We start from the raw sequence: 21,829 nt of genomic DNA on the forward strand, positions 1-21,829 counted from the left end.
TAGATGCAGCAAATCAGAATCCGGCAAAAGCTGACATATGATACTTACGTTACGGATCTGCCGGTGCTCTCTCCGAAGGACGCTGTTCGCATCAAGTTGCCTGCTGGGGGCTGGTCAGCTCCAGCTGTTGCTGTTCGACAGGCTGCTCCCAGATTGTTCGCAGTTCGCATGGCTGATGGATCTATTGTAAGGTGCAACAGAAGGGCACTACGCAAACTTGCCTGCCGACCACCAAATCTCACTTTCCCAGATGTCGTTCTGCCCTGTCCAGACACCTCACTCCACGAGGCCACCAAACTGGCTGCATGCCAATCGGTCAAGACACCATCATCTCCACCTCCATCTCTCAGGCGGTCCACAAGAATTAGACGACAGCCTCAATGACTGGACTTATAATAGTTCCTTTGTATGTATGCTGTTATCTTCCTGCATGCTAGACACCTTACATGTAAATATCCATCCACTCACCGATTTCTGTATATAGTTACTCTTGTAAATATGTTGTTTATGCTCTAAGCAGCCGACAATTTTTTTTATTTTTTTATTTTTTTAAAAGGGGGGCATGTCATAATGTGCACCCATGCACATCATGAGGTTAAAGTAGGCAGTGACAGACACCCAGGTGAGGCAATCAATATACAAAACAGAACATGACCAATCACAAGACAGGACACCAGAGGGGGGGGGGGGGGGGGGGGGGGGGGGGGGGGGGGCTTCCAACTAGAAAACACACGAAGCATCAGCACTCTGCCTCTTTCCACTGGTGACAACTATAGTGACAGTCAGGGTGTACAGATCATTCAACACCTTCTACAGTTTACTCAGAGTAGGAGAGTCAACTCACAGGCAGCTGTGTGTTTCATTACTGTTGTTCAATAAATCTTATATTGAACCAACGCCCACGTTTGGTGTATACAGGAGTTAACTGCATCGCGTGCAGTCCGTGTTACCCCAGGGTGAACAACACGACAGTCATCTTTATTAATTACCCATTGTAACGTTGTAAAATTTGGCATCGCTTCCCCTCCCCCCACACTCAAATTGTTTTCCTCCATACCTCCTCAACTTTTTGAATTCATGTGTAATGTAATGTTACACCTCATCTTTCTGAAATTCACTCCTTGGGCGAGAAAATAGTGAAAATGTGCCCTCCCACCCCCAACAAAGATGATTGGGCAAGTCCAGTGCAGAGCTTGTCTCAGCCTTGAAACAGCAGCATCTACAATGTTACTTGACACTGCATATTCAACTACCCACATTTCACAGCAGCAGATGATCTCAATGAACACATTTTCAGAGGTCACGAAATGGTGAGCTGCAAGTAATAGTTTGCATGACTAGTGGCTAGACAACTTGCATCCAGCTTAGAATTTATAGTGCTGAAGGAGACCATTCGGCCCATCGAGTCTGCACCGGCTCTTGAAAAGTGAACCCTACCCAAACCCACCCTATCACCGTAACCCAGTAACCCCACTTAACCTTTTTTTGGACACTACGGGCAATTTAGCATGGTCAATCCACCTACCTGCACATCTTTGGACTGTGGGAGGAAACCGGAGCACCCGGAAGAAACCCACGCACACACGGGGAGAATGTGCAGACTCCGAACAGACAGTGACCCAAGCTGCGAATCATACCCGAGACCCTGAAGCAGTGAAGCAACTGTGCTGATCACTATGCTACTGTGCTGCCCTACTCAATAATCTCACATGTGCATGATTAATCACTATGTTGATAATATGGGACAGCTAAATATAAGGGAAGTTATCAGAATCCAATCAATCAGAGAGGGGGGCCCGGTTTCAGACGAATGTCTGCAACTACTGAAGCAACCAGCAACAACATGGAATCCAGGAGACTGCCAAACAGTGAAAGGGAACATATATTTACAAGTGTCAAATCTACACATATGAGTGTACACATCCACGTTACCGGTGTGCTTTCATTACGTCTTAGAATTTAAATGTTCCTATTTATATGTCTAGGTGCCGGTGCAACATCTACAGTACAGGTGGAGGCAGCCTGCCAACTGCTATGCCGTGTTGACTGTGAAGACTTTGGCAGGCATCCTCTGGTGGTCTGTGGTCCCACGATCCCTGACCTGCTAAGGATCTCCTAAAGTGCCCCCTCCTTGACGTGACCAGTGTTATGGGACAGGGTTTAGAGAACCCCAAAATTGTACCATGGCGTTCACCTGACCCACAACTTTTAATAGATTGTGGTATAGGGAGCACATGGCCCACTCACAGGTGCGGTAGAGCAGAAATGGTGAAGTTTTTTTTAAAAAGCAAAACAATGTTTATTCTATGAACTCAAGTTAACCTTTTTTAAAACATAGTGAACATCTTAGCAACCATCAATTCAAATACAACCCCCAAAGAATACAACACTAACTAATCCTTTAGGCTTTCCTTTAACTTCCATAAGAAGTTAACCTTTAGAAGCACATCAGGTTAAAGCAGTGTTCTTCAATGTCGGGGGCGTGACCCACGGGTGGGTCGCAGAGCTGTTGTCCGCGGCGCACCCGATCGCACAAATCCCCCCGCAGCAGCCAGCTTTTCATAATGCCGGCTGCAAGCGGCCGCGAACATGTTAAAAGAAAAAAATTTGCCCGCATTGCACAAACACGCACGCATGCGCAGTGCGGCCGCTATTTTTATTTTAATAAACGGTTGCAGCTTTTTATTTTATAAGCTCTGTAGTGGTTTTTATTCATTTAGTCTATTCAGTTAATTGTTATTTTTTTTCATTTATTTTATTCATTTTATTTTTTTTTTTTTAAACACAAGTTTAAAACACAATATCAATTATTTGATAAAATTTTCCAGAAAAAAAAAAAATCAGAACTTTGGACAGATGGAGGCTCCATACTTTCCGACACCAGAAGGCGTCACCTTCATCCAACAGGTTCCATTGGAGGAGCGTATACGAGGGCCAAAGGGACCCAAAACCATTTCCTCCATTTTTGTCAGCAGCAAACAAGGTAAGAGAAAATGGTGGGTCGCGCAAGTCGGCTGGCGTGGGTCGTGAAGGTCGGCCGGTTGGTAAAAATGGGTCTCCGGAAAATAAGTTTGAAGAACACTGGGTTAAAGTCACTACTGTTATTAGTTTTAAATCACCAGGATCAATTTACAGTCTTTAGATTACAGAGAGAGACTCTAATACACCTTCTGGCTGTGACTGCAACTATCCAGCTCTGAAAACAAAACTAAAACACACCTAGCAGCAAACAGCCCAAAACAAAAGTAAAAAGCTGACAGACAGCCCAGCTCCACCCACTCCAACATCACTGCAGTAATAAACACTCATTTCTTAAAGGTACTTTCACTACAGATACTTACGAACACCCATTTATAAACACCCATCTTTTAAAGGTACTCTCACATGACACCAACTGCGGATGAGATGGTCACTGGCAGAGGGGAGATGGAGCAGCATAGAACCCATGGAGAGACCTGGGGTTGATTGCCTGGCACTCCTACCCCCTGTGGGTGCCCAAAGGCACCTCCCCGATTCCTCGAGAAGGGGCACCTGGAGGGAAGCAGAGATGTCCACCTTTCACTGCGCCATGGATAGAGAAATGGCATACAGGTCCAAATACACATCTAGCAGAAACTGTGTATTCAGCTGGACCTGGGTCTCCCAGGTGTAAATCGATCCTGGTGATTTAAAACTAATAACAGTAGTGACTTTAACCCTTTCCAGAAGCAGCCAAGTGCCACATACCGGAGCACGATAGCAGACATAACATGAACAGGATTTCCAGCCTTTGGTCGAGTCTGCACACGGTCTCCGCCAACTCGGCCTCGTGTTTCCCTGCCTCTCTTGCCAACAAGTCTAAGGGCTGGGTCCAGAAGCTCCTCATCTGTGTGGGATTCAGTAGGGACCTGGTCTCCATCAGTGAGATTCAGCAGGGACCTGGTCTCCAGCAGTGTCAGAGACCTCCGCTGTCACTATGTGCTTGCCATATTGTGACCTCAAACCTAGTCTACAACATGGACCCACCAAGGTGACTATCTGTACTGGTGGAAGGTATAGGTGAACGCTGTGACAGCGCATCCCCTGAGGATTTTGAAGCATCTTCCTCAAAGAGTTTGAGGCTGGGGCTACGCTAGTCTGGGTTGCAGTCCCCTGTTCAATGTCTTACTGGTATCTGAAATAGAGAAAAGATCAACTAAGCACTACATCTCCGTTCAAGTGAGCACAGCTGACACTGCTGATCAGAGGCATCCTTACTGACTTCCTTGGGGAAGCCCTACCTGGCCTGAAGCACAGGCACAGTCCTGCTCCTCCCCAACCAACAATGGCCATTTTCCTCCCACCTCTTTTCTTGCAAGGAGATGGAGAGCACGAAGTGGCTGCCAACCAGTGAATATATATGATCTGCTGCAACCCAAACTTGAGATGTCAGTTAAGAAGCCCAAAATTGCTTTGGTCACGAAGGTTGGGAACTCCAAACCCCGATGCATCTTGACTACCTGTGCAGGCCAGAAGCAGGCTGCATGCATGAAAATTCAGCAACTTTTATGTTTTTTGGACCCAGGACAGGCCTTGCACACAAAAGCCCAGGTCAGATCGGAGTGCCATACCCAGCATGTGTCCAAACAGGTGTCAAGGGAGGTGAACAGGGAGATGGTCCAAAATTTTGCCCAAGAACTGAAGTTGTGCATGTTCACAAATCAAAATCTTAGGAGACCCCAAGATTGAAAACCTGGAGCCAGTTCATGTTGATGCTGCCTGTGTTTTGTCATTGAAGAGGGCTCAAGAACAGCCTTGAAGATCAGAGTAGGCACTTGAGTGTTGGTGTCTCAAAGCACTGGACAGTTGGTATAAAGACACCCCTTTGGAGCATTCGTTCACTGCTTGGCACATCAAAGAGCAGAAACTGTGCTTTGAATTGGTGTTTGATCCAGGGGAACAGAATCTCAGGATAGGAGATTGAAATCCTGTGAGGAGGGCCATTGTAGAAACTGTCATAGTTGGAGCCACTTTAAAATTCAAAAGGAAGATTTGAGAGAGAGTGAAGATTGGAAATCCTTGCATGAAAGGTAAAGCTTCAGCGAGATTGGTTAACTTTGTTCAGAAAGTTTGGGTGGCTTGATGAGAAATCCATGGAACCTGTTTTTGTCACATATGGCATTTATTGTGAAGTGTGGTGTGTTTGACCACAATTCACATGTACCTCATATACACTAACGCTCAGTAATTAAGATTTATTTAACCTTTAGTTAGCGAGGTAAGTCAATTGCGAACCAATTCTCATTTAGAATAATGCCTTGGCCAAGAGGTTAATGCCACAGCAACAGCAATTCCCAATGCAATTCATTTAAACAGTGAAGTACAAATTAGCAATGAACGATTTGACAGTTTGGCAAGCATCAGTCAACAGAGCCATAACTCTTTGGCAAAGGCATCCATGGTAATAAAATTAGTTAAATTTAGCTGTACCTCATTTCAGTTATTGGCAGCCTCAAATGATAATTACGCCCAATTTAAATCAAGATGGTTATTGTGAATTGTTCCATCTTTCTGATATTGTAGAGCCAAGTTTGTTTGTTTGTTGAAAACCCATGACATTATTCATTTTCTTTGCCTACTTTAAACAATGTTATTGTCCCCAACCGGATCTCACTACCAACTTGGAAACCTGGTCATGGATCATAACAAATCCTTGTGCACTTGCACACTGCCCTCGAGTATCAGTTTGCAGTGAGCAAATGGTGCACTTACCATGGCAGAGTGAAAGAACATTCATCCATCCTCTTCCTGCTGGGCATCTCTTCTTCCTGCACTGCTAGACATTTGTGCTGGACCCCACTATAGTGCTAACATTCCACCATGTCCAGGCTGCCATGGTCAGACAGGAGGCCTTTCTGCTGCCATCCCCTGCAAACAGCACCTCCCACCTTTGACAAAGTCATCCAGACTTGAAACGTTAGCTCCCTTTTCTCTCTCCACAGACGCGGTCAGACCTGCTGAGATTGCTCGGTATTTCCTGTTTTTATTTCAGATTCCAGCATGTTTTCACCTCCCACCCTTCCTGGACAACCTGGTGGAGGCATCACTGAACTGTGGGGCCACATGTTGCCTATCTTCGGACATTTTTGTGGATGCAGAATCCAGAATAGTTGGCCTGCAGCGAGCGAATGGCTGTCCAGATGACCTATAAATAGGTCACTGGACCTTTGACCTTGGACGTAATGATGGAGATAGTGAATTCCTGCCCACCCCAAAATTGTGTGTTTCTTGCAGATGCATAAATAACATTGAACAGCACAAGGTCATGTGTTCACCCCCCCCCCCCCCCCCCCCCCACCCACACCCCTTCAAGATTACTACAACCTCATTAACTGCATTCAGTAAAAAGATAATAGCAGCTTATGGACAAATATTTGTACCTTCATGAGATGGTTGTTCAGTGTGTAGTGCAGTGTATCAGTCAGATATGGAAAGTACAATAACAAGTCAATGTCTGGTCTGAGCACATGTTCCACACTATTGCTGGCTTTCTTCTGATAATAACAAGTCGATGTGTTGGTATTCACTGGTATACAATGAGTGTTGATACCCCTTGGGAAATCCTCTGATAATCATTATGCACAGTATATATAAAAATCATTGAATGGCTCAAACAAGGGACATCTAATAGGGTATACCTGATATGCAATACCTCATCTTAGTGGTTTGTCCTAGAATTTTGATGGATCATAGTTTGGTGATTTCAACAAAATCAGCATGATTCATGTACATTAATACACTACTGATGAATCTTTCAAAATATCCATTATTTTCTATTGTTTAATCAAACAAACCAACTTGCAAATAACTTAATATAAAAATAAGCTTCCTTAGTAGCGAAGTCTGGAAGAATTTAGGAAAGTTAATTACCATCACGTTAGACAGTAAAAGACAGCGGAGGTAATCTGTTGTTCTTACCTAGTTTGTTCTAAATGCGGCTCCAGGCCCACTATGCCCTCTGAGCAAGCCACTCAAGTTGCAACAATTAGGATGGGCAACAAAAAGCTGGCCTTGCTGGCAACACCCACATCCAAAGAAAGAATTAAAAAGACCCACTGTCACGATAAACTTTAGGGCACAATATTTCCATGATGCAAATGATTACAACAAAACATGGATTATTACATTGAAAACACAAGGACTGTTTTCTTAATAGTTATCTTTTTGGCAAACCAAGATCACGTTTGATGGAACTCAGGAATGCTGGCCGGGACACTAGGAGAACAAATTATTATCCATTGCATACAGCCATGGGGTCTTAAACATACTACAGGAAAAGGCTGACAAAGACCCTGATTTAATGCTGTATCTGTCAGAGAGCACCTCTGAAAATACAATACTCAGTGACGCAACGGGATGTTCAGCCAGATTGTGCACTAGGGGCTTTTCACAGTAACTTCATTTGAAGCCAACTTGTGACAATAAGCGATTTTCATTTAATTTCTGCACAAGGTTTGAGTAAAGGTTGCCACCAACTAAACCAAGCGGTGTTGGTGAGGACCAATTTTTAAAATCCACCAACCTGAGCCCAATGTTAACATTGAAAAATAGTACAGATCACATCCATGATTTCCTGGTGGATAAGGCCCTGCACACGAAGTGCCCATTAGAAAGTTGACCTTATATTACCTTCTTCCAATTTGACATCTTCCTTTACTTCTTCTTCATCTATGAGAAAAGTTTTAAATAGAAAGTTGAACAGCAACCATTGACATTTTGATTTTGTGCAGAAATTCATGCAATGCCATCAATGAATCAGCTAGGCAACCCAGGTGCTTGGAAGGTCAGATAAATCTCAAAATTAGTACCTGGCCTGTTATGAGGTTTTGGTTTTGAAAAATTCAGCATTTGCCCAATCACCTAGAAGAGGCAAAACCTTTTGTGCTTGTGCACGATTTGATTAAACTTGGTGAGCTGTTGATGCTTGTGTTGTTCACTGTCAAACTGTATAATTGTGGGGGTGGGGAAAAACAATGCCATTTAAAGGCAGTTTGTAATTCTTAAACTCTTTGGTGTAAACTCTTTAAACACTGGTGCAACTTTCTGCCTCCCCTAAAAGCCTGTCCACCATTTAAAAGGCAGAAATCAGGATTGTGATCGAACATTCACATCTGCATGAGGGCGAGTATAGGTCCAACACCACAAGAAGCTCATCACCATCCAGGAAAATCCATACCCCAATCTACCACCATAAACATTCACTGCCTCCTTCTGTTACAAGCTCAGTGACAATGGCAAGGTACACTGCAGTAACTCACCAAGGCTGGATCACCAGCACCTTCCTGACGTCTGATGCATGGAGCACCACCACATCCAAGGTCCTTCCAAACCACACACCATCCTGACTTTGAACTTGCTGGTCCTTCACCATTGCTGGGTCAAAGTCCTACTCCCTCTTCAACAGTATTGAAGGTGTACCTACACTTCTCAGGTCAAGGAGGTAGCGTACCACCATCTTCTCAAGGTAATGAGTGATGAGCAATAAATGTTGGCCTTGCTAATGATGCTCACAATGGCACAGAGAAAGCATTGAAGCCCCAAACCACAAGACTGCTTCAAAGGTTTCTGGTCAAGAGGGAAGCACTCCTCCACAGCAAAGGATAAAAATTCTCCAGACTAGCTGCCTGACACCAAGCGGATGAATGTTGACAATGGAAGCCAGTTGTAATGACAGAAGCAAGTGTAAAGATCTGAGCATTGCTGTTAAGGCAAGTCTCCTAACTCGCATCATGCTCTTCTCCACTGAACTGGAAGCACTGGTACTCTCAAATGAATCTCTCAGTAAAGGAAGATCAGGGAGGGAACAACTGCACAGAAGGGCAGAGCGATAGGCCAACCCAGAAAGCAGATTACTGAAAGGAGAGTTCAGGGAAATTAAAAGTGCACTGGAGGTATCAATCACCAAAACAGCTTGCAATGTCCCAAGAACATAGAATCCCAGCTCCAACTTGCAGAAGTCTTCAGTTAACCATAGCAGTCAGCTAAACGAACAATGCGGTGGGGCAACAACCAATGGAGGAAAACTACCAACAGGAATGGAAACTGCCGCTGTATTAGCTTGGTGTTCATATATTTCCTCCATCTTTTAAAACATGAATCTGTAAAATGCCTTCAGGAGCATCATATCATTGTTATGGTTTTCATGTAGAACTGTGGGCAGTGCGGAGATCAGCAATGGCATCAAATGAATCAGGTACATGCAGCAACTCCGTATAACAGACACACGCTCCTCCCCCAGGCCCTCTGTACCATTGTTGGCTTTAGACATTCCCAAATAATGGCAAGCGGCAACAGAATGTCATCTCATCTCCTTGGAGGTCACCCGCTGAGGGTGCCTCATGCCCCCTCAGTGGTCATTTATCTGTGTTATTACCTCCCAATCTGTAACCATACGAACCACTTCATCAGAGCAACAGGACAGAGGCTGCAGCACTGGGCTTCCATTAGGCCATGCTGATCTTTTCAGCACCGTTAGCTTGAAATTGGCCAACTACCATTAAAGATTGAGGAATTTTATGCACAAACTGAGTGTCTGCAGCTTTTTGCAGTCCTTTGAAAACATCACAAATTAGAAACTAGTCCCATCCATACCATATTGCCACTCCCACGCCAAATCAAACTGAGATTTTGCTAATTAATGTCAGTTTGTGCAACTTTGTGGAGGCTCTTAAAATTAAGGGGGGGGGGGGGGGCATAATAGACATTGATAATTGTTTTTGGCAAGAAACAACTAAATGCATCCAATGTAACTGGAAAAATTATTCTGTACAATTTTAAAACCCTTTAATTTAAAAAAAATCTTGTTAATCTCAAGTTGCGGGATAATGATTAAAAATTCTTGCAATAAAACATATTTACACCTGTATTAATAAACTGCTGTCACCACTCTTCAATATAACAAATTTTTTTTAAGTGCAAACTTTAATAAAATTACATTCTAAAACACTGTCCAATGCATTGGTTCCCAGTAGTAGTCTTTTTTTTTTAAGTTCAGCCATAAAAATTGGATTGTACCAAAAGAAAAATCTATAACCTCGCACAATTCAGTGCAATTCGCACCAATATTGCCGATAAATCCCGTGTGCAGAGACTTCTCCGGTTTTGCATAAAAGGTGGTTCTTAATATTCACTATTACATAGAAGTCTGATAAATCAAATGCTGCTATCCTTTTTCTTTACATTATTCTTGGCCTTAAATATTCTACATAACTAAGAAAGCATACCCTTAGGCGGCATTCATGTGGGTGTGAAGATCCTGCTTTAGGGATTGCATAGTGGTAACAAAAATGTGGCAGCTGGTGGGTGGTGATAATCCTGCTTCTTCATTGGCACTCAGCTTCCTGATCCTGCTACTGCCAACTCCACTTCTTCTTTCTACTATATCTACGGGTTAGTCCCTTCACAGTGAGGAATAATGGGAGTATGAAGCACAAAGGGAGACCCAGAGAGTCTATTGGGATAGTACTGAAGATCACATTCAGACCGGCACAGGCACTTGGGCGTACCTGCACCACGTGGACTGCAGCAGTTTCAAGTTAGCTCACCATCATCACCCTCGAGGGCAATTGGGGACGGGCAAATAAATGCTGGCATAGCCCACATCCCAGGAACCAATACAAAAAACAATCATTGTACTTCTGCTTCAGAAGGCTGATGGTTTGTTTAGAGCTCCTGTAATCACTGACTTAGCTCAGTGCTTCGGTTCCTGACAGGGGGGCATGGGCCAGAGGGTTAAATAACAATCTTTACTATTGTTACAAGTAGGCTTACATTAACACTGCAATGTAGCTACTGTGAAAATCCCCGAGTCGCCACACTCAGAGATTACCCCTTGTCGCCAAGCAGTCCTAACACCCACTGTACTGGAAGAAGAGTGGGTGATCAAGGACTGGTGAAGGATAAAAGCAAACTACTGCCAGGAAAGCAGGCACAAATATGCATAATGCAGGACATGTTGTGCACATTCAGGGAGCGAATTCCTTGCTGTCAACATATTGGTATATTCAGCACAGCCAATGTGAAAAGGTGGTTATCCTTGGAAAATTCCCAGCCCTTTTTACTTGCTGCCTCAATTAGTGCTTATGTCTCAATGACAACATTAGTTGTGAAACTGATGCACTATCCCTTAGTGAGGCCCAGATAGGACATATGGTGCCCGAAAACCAGTATGGTGTGTGGCCCCTTATGCTGCTTTCTCCTTCACCCTGTTTTAGGAGAATGGCCTGGTCTTTGCAGGTATTTCTTGAAGCTGTTCCTCCTCATCCTCCAGTCCCAACTGGACCCAGCATAACATAAAACTGTGCTGAAAGTAAGTATAGAAAACCTCCTAAACCATGAAGATTGATTCAGAAAAAAGTCAGTGCTACTACTGTAGCCAGCCAACACAAGTCCAAAAAGAAAAGTCTACTCATGGTCTACAAAAATTTAACCAGAATCCTTTTAAATAAAAGCACTGAAGGGTGTTTCTTGCCATTTGCTGGATGGGCTGAAGGAGGAAATGAATCAAGGAATGGTACAAAGCAATATCACAATTGATATGGAATTCCAATGCTTCTTGGGCTGCTCACGGTACACGCATACACATACACAAACGTACTAAGTAAATATAGTCAAGTTCAACAAAACAGGACTAATTCAGTCTACAACAGGAAGAGGATACCAATTAGTTTGTGTTAACGTAGTTTTGTGAAATCTTTGCATATCCCAGGCAGGCCCAAAACGTTGCCTAGAAACCATGCTGTCTGCTAATTGAGTGAATGTCCAATAAAAGGGAGGCCTGCCTGAATTCTCAGCGCCAGTGAGACCAATCTTGCCAACTGGTAAATAGGCTCTCATGCCCAAGAATGGTTACCATAGAAAACAAAAGGATACATAAAGTTTAATTAGTTTGCTCAATCAGCAAGGACCCTCAGCGGACAGGAGCTCAGGTTGGGTACACCATCACCAATTTCTGAATGTAAATTGGAGACAGGGCTCCAATCTTATTGTGCTCCAAGTGCATGCCTTTTCCCTGGATGCACATGCTAGTGTATCAGCAACTCTTATGAGCATCGAGCCTTTTCTGCCATTCATTAAGATCACGGTTGATCTGTTTAAATGAATGGAAACTCCTGGGTTACATGTTAGCAATTTCCCAATACATATTCCAGTTTGCCTTCTCTTAACAAAGGTTTGATAAAGTGGAAGTAGTAATTTTTTCCATTGATTACTCCAGGAACTGGTAGTTCACTGGATACCACAAATTGCTCTTGCATCAGTGGCTGTCCAAAAAATTTCAATCTATTTTGCCTGGCTTAATCCAAATACTTTTACACCCACACAATCAACATGCTGCATAACTTGAGTTTAAATGAACACCATCTCCAAGTAGAGACATTTTGTTTTATCACAAAATATTGTTAACAAAAAAAAGAAATGTTGGAAAATATATATCTCGTACCTTCTATGGCTGGTTCTTCCTCTGTAGAAAAGAAAAAGTTGTAAAAAAAACAAGTTGACAATCTTTGAAATATCAAAGTAAATTTTAAAAATCTTTTGTACTATCATGAATGTCTTACCTTCTACTTCCTCCCTGTTAGCAAGAGAAAAATTGCAAATTATATTCAAATGAACAAAGTAAACCCAATACACTTGTATCTATTTTCTAACAGTTGTGTTATACTTACTCCACCTCTTCTAAGACATCTTCAATGTCTGCCATCACTGCACAATAGTGACGTACCTAGCAAGAATAAAATGGGACAGGTTTAAATTTATGACAGCTAAACCTTTCAAAAGAAAATCTGCTGCAGCCGAAGCCCATGTTTTACTGACAAGCTCCATTGTGTGCCCAAAAGGGCAATTTATTTCAGGACTCTGCTCTCCCCACAAAAACGGCAAAGATATTTTAAAAAATTATTTCATGGGATGTGAATGTTGCTGGCTAGGCCAGCATTTATTGACCATTCCCAATTGCCCTGAAGGTGCTGGTGAACCACCTTCTAGTGTGCTGCAGTCCCATCTAGTGCAGGTACACCCACATAGCTGTTAGGAAATGAGTTCCAGGGGTTTGACCCAATTACAGTGAAGGAACGACGATCTAGTTCCAAATCAGGCTTCTGTGGAGCTTGGGAGAGGAATTCTCAGGTAGAGGAGTGCCCATGCATCTGCTGCCCTAGTCTTTAGAGATGGTAGATGTATGGCTACGTTATTGTGGGTTTTTTGTGTTTGTTGGATCTTTGTTTAAAAGTACTAATATTATAAATGCTGTAATAAATATTTTTTAAAAAGATGATAAATGTTACAGGTTTGGAAGGTGCTGCCAAAGGAGCCTTGGTGAGTTGCTCCAATGCATCTGGGGCATCTGGTACATGGCACACTGTGGGAGCAGTGCAGGCTGGTGGAGGAGGAAATTAATGCTCAAGTTAGTGCAGAAGATGCAAATCAAGTGGACTGTTTTGTCCTGGTTGGTGTCAAGCTTTTAGAATGCTTTGTTGGAGCTGCTCTCATCCAGGGAAGTGACAGTATTTCAACACGCTCCTGACTTGTATGCATAGACAGAGTCAGGGGATAGGTTACTCACCTTAGAATTCCTAGGCTCTGACCTACTCTTGAGCCAGACAGTATATGACTGGTCCAGTTCAGTAACACCCATTGATAGTAGGGATTCAGCAAAACAATGCCATTGAATGTAGAGGTTAGATGGTTAGATTCAGTCTTGTCCAAGATGGTTGTTGTCTACCATGAATGCTATTTTCCATTAAATGTTGCACAGATCTTATCGCAAGTGGACACAATACTTCAGCATCTAAGAAGTTGCAAATGGTACTCAACATTGCTTATTTAGTAGATACCACCATATCAATCAACATGCTTCTGACTTTTAGGCTACAAGAAAAATACAATTTGGAAGCTTACTTCCAAATAACAATTGGAAGAAATGTGGTAGAGCAAAAGATTTTTTAAATAAAAGGATCAGACCTTTCAAGAAGTTGCAATCACAGTCAAATTGATAAATTGCTTTTATGCCAACTGTTTTGCATTCCTGGCCAAGTTCAATTTCAAACCATTAAATCTCAAGTATAATAAGTCTGCAAAGTCTTTAAATTTGATTCACTACATGCCATTTCCTCAACAAAGCAAAATATTGTATTTGGGATTTATTGCAGCTACAAACAAAATGCTGAAAACACTCAACAGTATCAGAGGAGAGAATAAATCAATGTCCGTGACCAGGATTTGCCCAGCAGTTTCAGGAACCCAAGGTCAGGGTCCAATGTCTACACGTTGAGGAAAATGGTGACCCAGTTGGGATTTCCCCCTGAACTGGCCATTGGCCAGAGGGCTGGCATGTTGTCAACTTAGGGATGGTGGGATCTCAAAACTGGTGGGCCAATAGGAGGCCTTACAGCACTAAAGCAGCAGCAGGCTGCCTTTTAAGGCAATTCCTGTATTCTTCCACATGGCAGTCTCCGGGTGTAGCTAAGCCCAGACACAAGGGAGATGCATTGGGTGTGTGCAGTTCACTCAAAAAAGGACTAAGTGTCATTGTGGGACAGTTTGGCGATGTGTTTCCTGCTGACGTTTTGGGCGAGAGCCTGATCTGGCTTTACCAACATTTTTGTTGGTTTTTTTGGGCCGTGGGGAGTTTCTCCACGGTCTAGCCCACATTGAAACATTTTCAGCGGTTGGGGGGGGGGGGGGTGTGTGTGTGAACTCACTGTTGAGACCTACTCCTCAGAGATCAGGGTGGTGTTTTGAAAGGGTGTCTGGTCTCTAAATGAACTTGTGGGCCCCCTACACCTCCTACCTACGGGCAGTGCCACCTCCACATTCATGGGCATTACCACCTGCCCCAAGTGAGGACACCCACCATGGGGTTGCTGAGGTCCCACCCTTCAGGGCAACCCACCCTCTCTTTCAAGACCTCCCCCTTTAAGGATCCCACCCTACCTTTATGAAACCTATTTATAAACCCCACCCTTCATACTTCCCCTCATGGACCACCTCGGGCCCCAACCGCTGGCAGTGTCAATCAGGCATCTCTACACTGCCAGGGTACCAAGGAGCCAGGGAATTGCCCTTCCTGGTTCCCGACTACCTGTGAGGTTCCAATGGTATCCAAGATGTCAGAGTAGCCATCACGCCTTGTCTCCATTTGTGGAGACCAGTCCTAATCGGTGCCCGTGTTCGGCCTCACTGGTGCAGCCATGAATGTGGCCTCAAGTAGGCCGTGCATATTTAAGTGAGCCTAATAGTCAATTTAAATAGGATTCTCTGGATCATTCCCATAGTATGATCACATCGGGTGCTTGAGCGAGGTTTTGCACCTAGACCCAAGTCCAGTTTGGGCCTCCCCCATGGTGCACCTGGCATGCCCAGATCAACACTGGCCACATCACAGTGGTAGAATCGCACCCATTGTGTTTACCTTTAGTAAGGTGGTGTAGTCAATGGGAGGAACCAGAGGTTGATGAAATTGGTGTTATGTCAGGTTTTGGAGTTCAGCTAAAGATTGCCTGTGAATAGGATAGGAGCAGTTTCTAAAAAGGCTGGCAGGATAAACAACAGTCTGACAACAGACAAGAAGCTGCAGCTGTTTCCTGAAGCGATTTCTTCCTCTCTCCATACAGTAATAAAAAGGAACTTTATTCAATAGTACAGCAAGGACTACTGGGTCTGCTAACATTTAAAAGTGGATTTTGACCCAAGATGGGCTTTGCTTGAGTGGAGATATGTGTTTTGTGTTTCATTTCATTGTTAAGCAGCATTCAACAGGTTATTGTAAGTTTTTTTAAATCCTGTGTTATTGTTTATTTAATACAGCATATCCCTATTTGTGCACAGGATCACTCCTGGAGTGACGCATCTTACAAATTAAATAAAGTACAAATTAAATAAATTATGTCCAGTTTCATAGCAACTGTTGGGGTCTGGTACAGGCTTGTACTACACCCTACTCAATGCCAGTACTACCAGCTGTTCCCCTCCACCACAATATCTTCCCCTTCACCCTCACTAGAACCCCCCAGAATCTCTCTCATGTTGCTCAGCTGTGTCCTTCTGCTACAGGCTTGCTCCCCACAAAAGCTTGTCAATCACACTGGCTTCCAGAACCCTAGAAAAATCTTGTTCAAAATACACAGAACCTTCAGGAAACCTGCACTGTTGCACTTCTAAAATTAAGTATTTTACTGTAGTGTGAACAGCTGTGCAGGTGGAACTTTGTTGTGTGCCTTTTGGAAATCTAGGCAAACCATCTCAGTGCACTTGAACGGTCTCTCCTCCATAAGCAGTCCAAGAAGTTTGGTAGTTGGGGTCTTACCATTCCGGAGCCATATCAACATCTGTTTACAATATTTGCCACCTCTTTTTAAAAAAAATTTGGGCAGGCATAGTAGCCGATTTCACAGCACAGCACCTAATAAGCCCCCAACTCCAACACTCCCCACCAGGCCCAATGATATTATCACTATTGTCAATACCTCACAAATCTCTTCTCTAGTCTCCCAGTCTCCCTTACTCTGTTGACATAAAGGACAAAAAGGCCATAAACATCTGGGTTTTTATTAAAATTAGTTGAGGTCTTGAAGCCAACTTGGGACTTCCATCATATCAAACGTCAGTCATCACACCATGATGCATTTTGACCAATTTCATGCTCATGGTAGTCAATTTCCAAACATGTATCATCAACATGATCCCACAACAGGTGCTTGAACACCCAGTTGCTTTTGGGAGAAAAGAAAACTGAAACATGCATTTTTTTTTTAAAAGTCCTCCGAAAAAGAAAAATGACTTGGACAACCCCTGAAAGTCATTAAATCTCAAGCTGAAATTTAGGCTTGAACCTGCGATTATATGGTTGCAGGTTGCCGTCTCATTGGGAGCCAATGACTGGCTGTATGCACAAGTGCATCTATTAAAACTAGTGCCTGAGTGGGGGCATGATATGAATCATAAACTGTACAGACATTTCCCTTCAGGTAAAAAGTTGGAGCAGAAAATTTCCTGCATTCTTTTTCCTTACACGCTGACTTCATATTTTTACCGTTTCAGCACATTTCAATAAGGACACGCAGCGCCTGATAGTAGTCAGGCATGCAATGCAGATTTGGCTGTCTTACCTGAGCCGGGGCAGCTGCTGCTAACTCTGCCGCTCTCGCCCGAACACCTGGCAAAGTGCGCGATCCCTCCGCGTGGCCACATTTAGCGCGCGCCCGGGCGGCCCGTGACCGCGCCGCGGGTATCCCATTGGCTGAGAGGACATATCCTTGTGGAAAGGGGTGAGTGAGGCTGACCCCTTCTCCCATTCATTGATTTATGAGGAGAAGCTGGATGTTTGGAGATCTATTTGGGATCTATCGTGTTGAATACTTTGCGTAGGAAGGCTGCATGAGCAGGTGTTAGTTTTATGATGGGGGGCGAGGGACTGTGCACAGCCATAGAGTTAAAGTTAGCTGGGAGGCAACTTGCACTTTGTGTTACATTCCAGGTCTGATTTAAATTCCACTGGAAGTTAGCACCAGCTGTACTGTTATTTATACACTCAACCATACATGTTTATATCACAGTAGGAGGCCATTCATTGCATTTTGTTTGCTTTTTACCAGAGGAATCAAAACTAATCCTACTGCTCTACATCAACAGCCCCACATCGTCTTCTGCTTCTAATTGGTCCCTGATCCAACCACTCATTGAGAAACACCCTCTCTTCAACAATCTGGGATTTTCTTTAACCTTCTCACTCCCTATTTGAATTGATGATCACCGACCATCGATCACAGGGAAAGTCAGGGTCGATAAAGATAAACTATTTCCATTGGTTGGAGATTTAAAAACTAGGGGGCGTAGTCCACAACTTAGAGCTAGACTGTTCAGGACAGATTTTAGGAAGCACTTCTTCACTCAGAGGGTTAAAGTTCAATCAGTTGTTAATTTTAAATCTGAGATAGAAAGATCTTTGTTTGGCAAAGATTTTAAGGGATATGGGCCAAAGGCAGGTATATGGAGTTAGGTCACAGATCAGACATGATCGCATTGATTGGTGGAGCAGACTCGAGGGGCTGAATGGCCTACTCCTGTCCAATGATCACCTAACCAAAGCAAATGGTCTTTTCTTATTCATTTTTAGAAAATCCTCTGGACTTTCTCCATTACAGTGTGAAAGAAACTTAGGACAGTATCTCACAACGGCAGCTCCCCATATCTGAAACAAGCCTGATGAATACAAAAGCTGTGCTTTAAGTTCCCATTTGTAAAATACAAAATGTTAACTTTTTAAATGCCTTTACCTTCCTGATCGAACACTGTGGCCTCAAAATTAGTTGACACCAATCTATTTTCAGATGCTTAAGCACCTTGTAACAGCAAGTACCACAGACAAAATCAGTCCACATAATTGCTGAGTTCTGTTTTTGACCTCACACTTGATTTTTAATATTGGCATGCTCCTCTGGAGCTACAATAATTAACATGTGCAATCAGAATAATGGTGATAAGAATCATGTGACATGAGGGGCAGAAAAATGTATCAATGCTGCAAAGATTTCAAACTAAATTCACCAATCTGGTGAAAAGGGGCTAAAAGGAGTGGTGCCAACTAGTCGCAAGGCCACAGTTCTTTGGAAGTGTTTGCTCATTTAGATAAAGGCATCACACAAAGTTAATATTTTATATTTTACTTAGGAACTTTAAGTACAGTTTTTATATTCATTAGGATTATGTCAGGCGTGAGAAACTACAGTGATGAGGAGAGCCTGGCATTATTTTCATGGAGTAGAGAAAGCGGAGAAGGAGGTCCAATTGAATTTTTTGAAATGATTCGGAAAATATGATTTTCTTTGGTTAGGTGATCAACGGCGAGAATGATGCCCCTGTAAATGGGATCCCCTGGTCAGAATTCAGAAATGGAAAAGTATTTTTTAAAGCCAAACAATGTTTATTCTATGAACTCAAGTTAACCTTTTCAAAACATACAATGAACATCTTAGCAACCATTAGTTCAAATACAACCTCCAAACACTACAACACTAAGTAATCCTTTAAGCTTTCCTTTTAACAGCCATACAACTTAAAAACAAAACCTTTAATAGAAGCACATCAGGTTAAAGTCACTACTGAAAAGATTTATAATTCTGAATTCACCAAATGATCAAGAGATAGTTTTTTGATGGCAGAGAGAACAGATGTACACCTGCTTGGTCTGGCTTCAGCTCCAACACAGAAAACGAAACTAAAATACACCCTGCAGCCTGCTCAAAAATGAATGTAGAAAGCTGACAGACAGCCCAGCTCCACCCACCCTCTGACATCACTGCAGTAATAAACACCCATTTCTTAAAGGTACTCTCACTACAAATATTTACATACACACCCATTTATAAACACCCATTTCTTAAAGGTACTCTCACATGACACCTCCCCCCAAGAACAAAAAATAAACCATCAACTTCAAGATGGTTTAATTTTTCACCTTTTCACTATCCTTTAAGAAATGCACACAGTAAATATACTTTTTTGTTTAAAAAAAAACAACGCACGCAAACAGGTACTATAATATAGTCCATTTTTGTTCTTCTTCCTCCAACTGAAATCCTTCTCGATTGACAGTCGCTTTGAACAAAAATGTCTCTACATGATCTGTCCATTTCTCTACGCCTCGGCATTTCTCTTTAAAGTCAGATACTTTAGTTCAATCTGATTGCAGAGTCCCTTGTAATTCTCCAACACAGGAGCATTGGTTATCACAGCTTTCAGGCCATCAAATGCCTATTGAAAGTCCGCTGTCCTCTGAAAGTTTTGACGTTTCTTCAGCAAGTCCATCAGTGGAGCAACCACGCTACAAAAATGTTTCACAAATGTTCGATCAAATCCACTCATGCCAAGAAATCGCATTATTTCCCTTTGTCTTGAGGGTATTGAAAGCTCCTCAATAACTGTTGGTTTCACATCCCGTGTGACTATTCAACCCTGTCCGATTCTATGGCCAAGGAAAGCGACTTGGGCTTTTCCAAATTCACTTTTGTCTAGGTTTATCACCAAACCCGTCTCCTGAAGTCGATCGAATAACTCCATCAGATGTTTCAAATGTTCTGTCCATGTCTGGCTGAAAATTACCAGATCGTCGATGTATACCACACAATTGGGTAATCCTGAAATGACTTTGTTAGTTAACTGTTGAAATGTGGCTGGTGCGTTTTTCATGCCAAATGGCAGAACTTTGAATTGGTATATACCATCTGGAGTCACAAAAGCTGAAATCTCCTTTGCCCTTTCGGATAAAGGTACCTGCCAGTAACCATTAAGTAAATCCAGTTTGGCAATGAAAGCTGTTTGTCCCACTTTCTCAATGCAATCCTCCAAGCGTGGGATAGGATAAGAGTCCGTTCTTGTAACCGCATTAACCTTTCTATAGTCCACACACAACTGTTGGGTAACGTTTGGTTTTGGTACCATCACTATGGGTGAGCTCCATTGGCTGCAACCCACTTCAATTATGCCATTTTTAAGCATACTCTCAAACTCTTTGTTAACCTGTGCCAATTTTAAAGGGTTAAGTCTGTATGGATGTTGTTTGATTGGAACAAGAATTCCCACATCTACATCACGTATATCCATTTTAATACTTCCCAATTTATCTCTACAAACTTGCCCATGTGATATCAGTAACTCTTTCAGGTCAGTTCATTTTTCCTCGAAGGTAACTTAACAATTTATTCCAATTTTTAAGAACATCCTCATTTTCCAATTTAATTTGAGGTATGTCAAAATCACAGTCATCCAGATTTGGTTTGTCACTCTGAGTTAGAATCATTAAAACCTCCTCCTTTTTCTCTCCTTCCCTTTCAAAGTACCTTTTAAGCATATTCACATAACACACTCGGTGAGTTTTCCTTCTATCTGGCGTTTTTACCACATAATTCACCTCACTTAATTTCCTTTCAATCTGATAAGGTCCATAAAACCTTGCTTTTAAAGGTTCACCTACCACTGGTAACAATGCTAAAACTTTATCTCCACTGGCAAAACTACGAACTTTGGATTTCTTGTACATGACCCGTTTCGTCACATTTTGTGCAACTTTTAAATATTGTCTAGTCAATTCATCTGCTCTATTTAATCATTCCCTAAAATTTTTCTTTAATCAATTCAAGAGCTCTTCTTGCCTCATGACCAAAAAATTAGTTCAAAAGGATTAAATTCGGTTGACTCATTAGGTGCATCCCTAATTGCAAACAGTACGAATGGAATTTCTTTATCCCAATCCTCTGGATAATCGTGATGGTAAGCCCTCAACATTGTCTTTAATGTCTGATGCCACCTTTCTAACGCTCCCTGCGATTCTGGATGGTACGCAGTTGATTTAAATTGTTTTATTCCTAAGCTATCCATAACTTCTTTGAATAATCTTGAGGTAAAATTCGATCCTTGATCCGATTGTATTTCTGTGGGTAGTCCATATCAAGTAAAGAATTTAAGTAACTCCTCCACAATCTTTTTAGTTGTAATATTACATACTGGAATGGCCTCTGGAAACCTAGTAGACACATCCATTATCGTCAAAAGTTATTGATTCCCACTTTTTGTTTTAGGAAGTGGTCCTATGCAATCAATTAGGACCCTTGTAAAAGGTTCCTCAAATGCTGGAATGGGTATTAAGGGTGCTGGTTTTATCACTGCTTGAGGTTTCCCTATCACTTGACATTTGTGACATCATTGACAAAATTTAACTACATCTTTATGTAGTCCAGGCCAATAAAAAGGTTTTTGTATTTCAGCTTGAGTTTTCCTTATTCCCAAATGACCTCCCACTGGTACCTCATGTGCAACT

General features: G+C 42.5%; 1 protein-coding gene across 2 annotated transcripts in view; it reads right to left on the reverse strand.

The window, feature by feature from the left end:
* LOC119973311 (troponin T, fast skeletal muscle-like) overlaps window positions 1-17,243 on the reverse strand; it is a 60,719-nt gene extending 43,476 nt beyond the window's left edge. For both annotated transcript variants that reach the window (XM_038811165.1, XM_038811164.1), the window contains exons 1-5: window positions 17,124-17,243; window positions 12,684-12,739; window positions 12,576-12,589; window positions 12,458-12,478; window positions 7,648-7,686 (exon numbers count right to left, since the gene is read on the reverse strand). In XM_038811165.1, coding sequence (XP_038667093.1) covers window positions 7,648-7,686; window positions 12,458-12,478; window positions 12,576-12,589; window positions 12,684-12,718 — 109 coding nt within the window. In that variant the 5' untranslated portion in view covers window positions 12,719-12,739; window positions 17,124-17,243. The remainder of the gene's footprint in view (window positions 1-7,647; window positions 7,687-12,457; window positions 12,479-12,575; window positions 12,590-12,683; window positions 12,740-17,123) is intronic.
* Window positions 17,244-21,829: the final 4,586 nt, after the last annotated feature.

This window comes from Scyliorhinus canicula, chromosome 11 (genome assembly GCF_902713615.1).
Source record: "Scyliorhinus canicula chromosome 11, sScyCan1.1, whole genome shotgun sequence".
Taxonomy (NCBI): domain Eukaryota; kingdom Metazoa; phylum Chordata; class Chondrichthyes; order Carcharhiniformes; family Scyliorhinidae; genus Scyliorhinus; species Scyliorhinus canicula.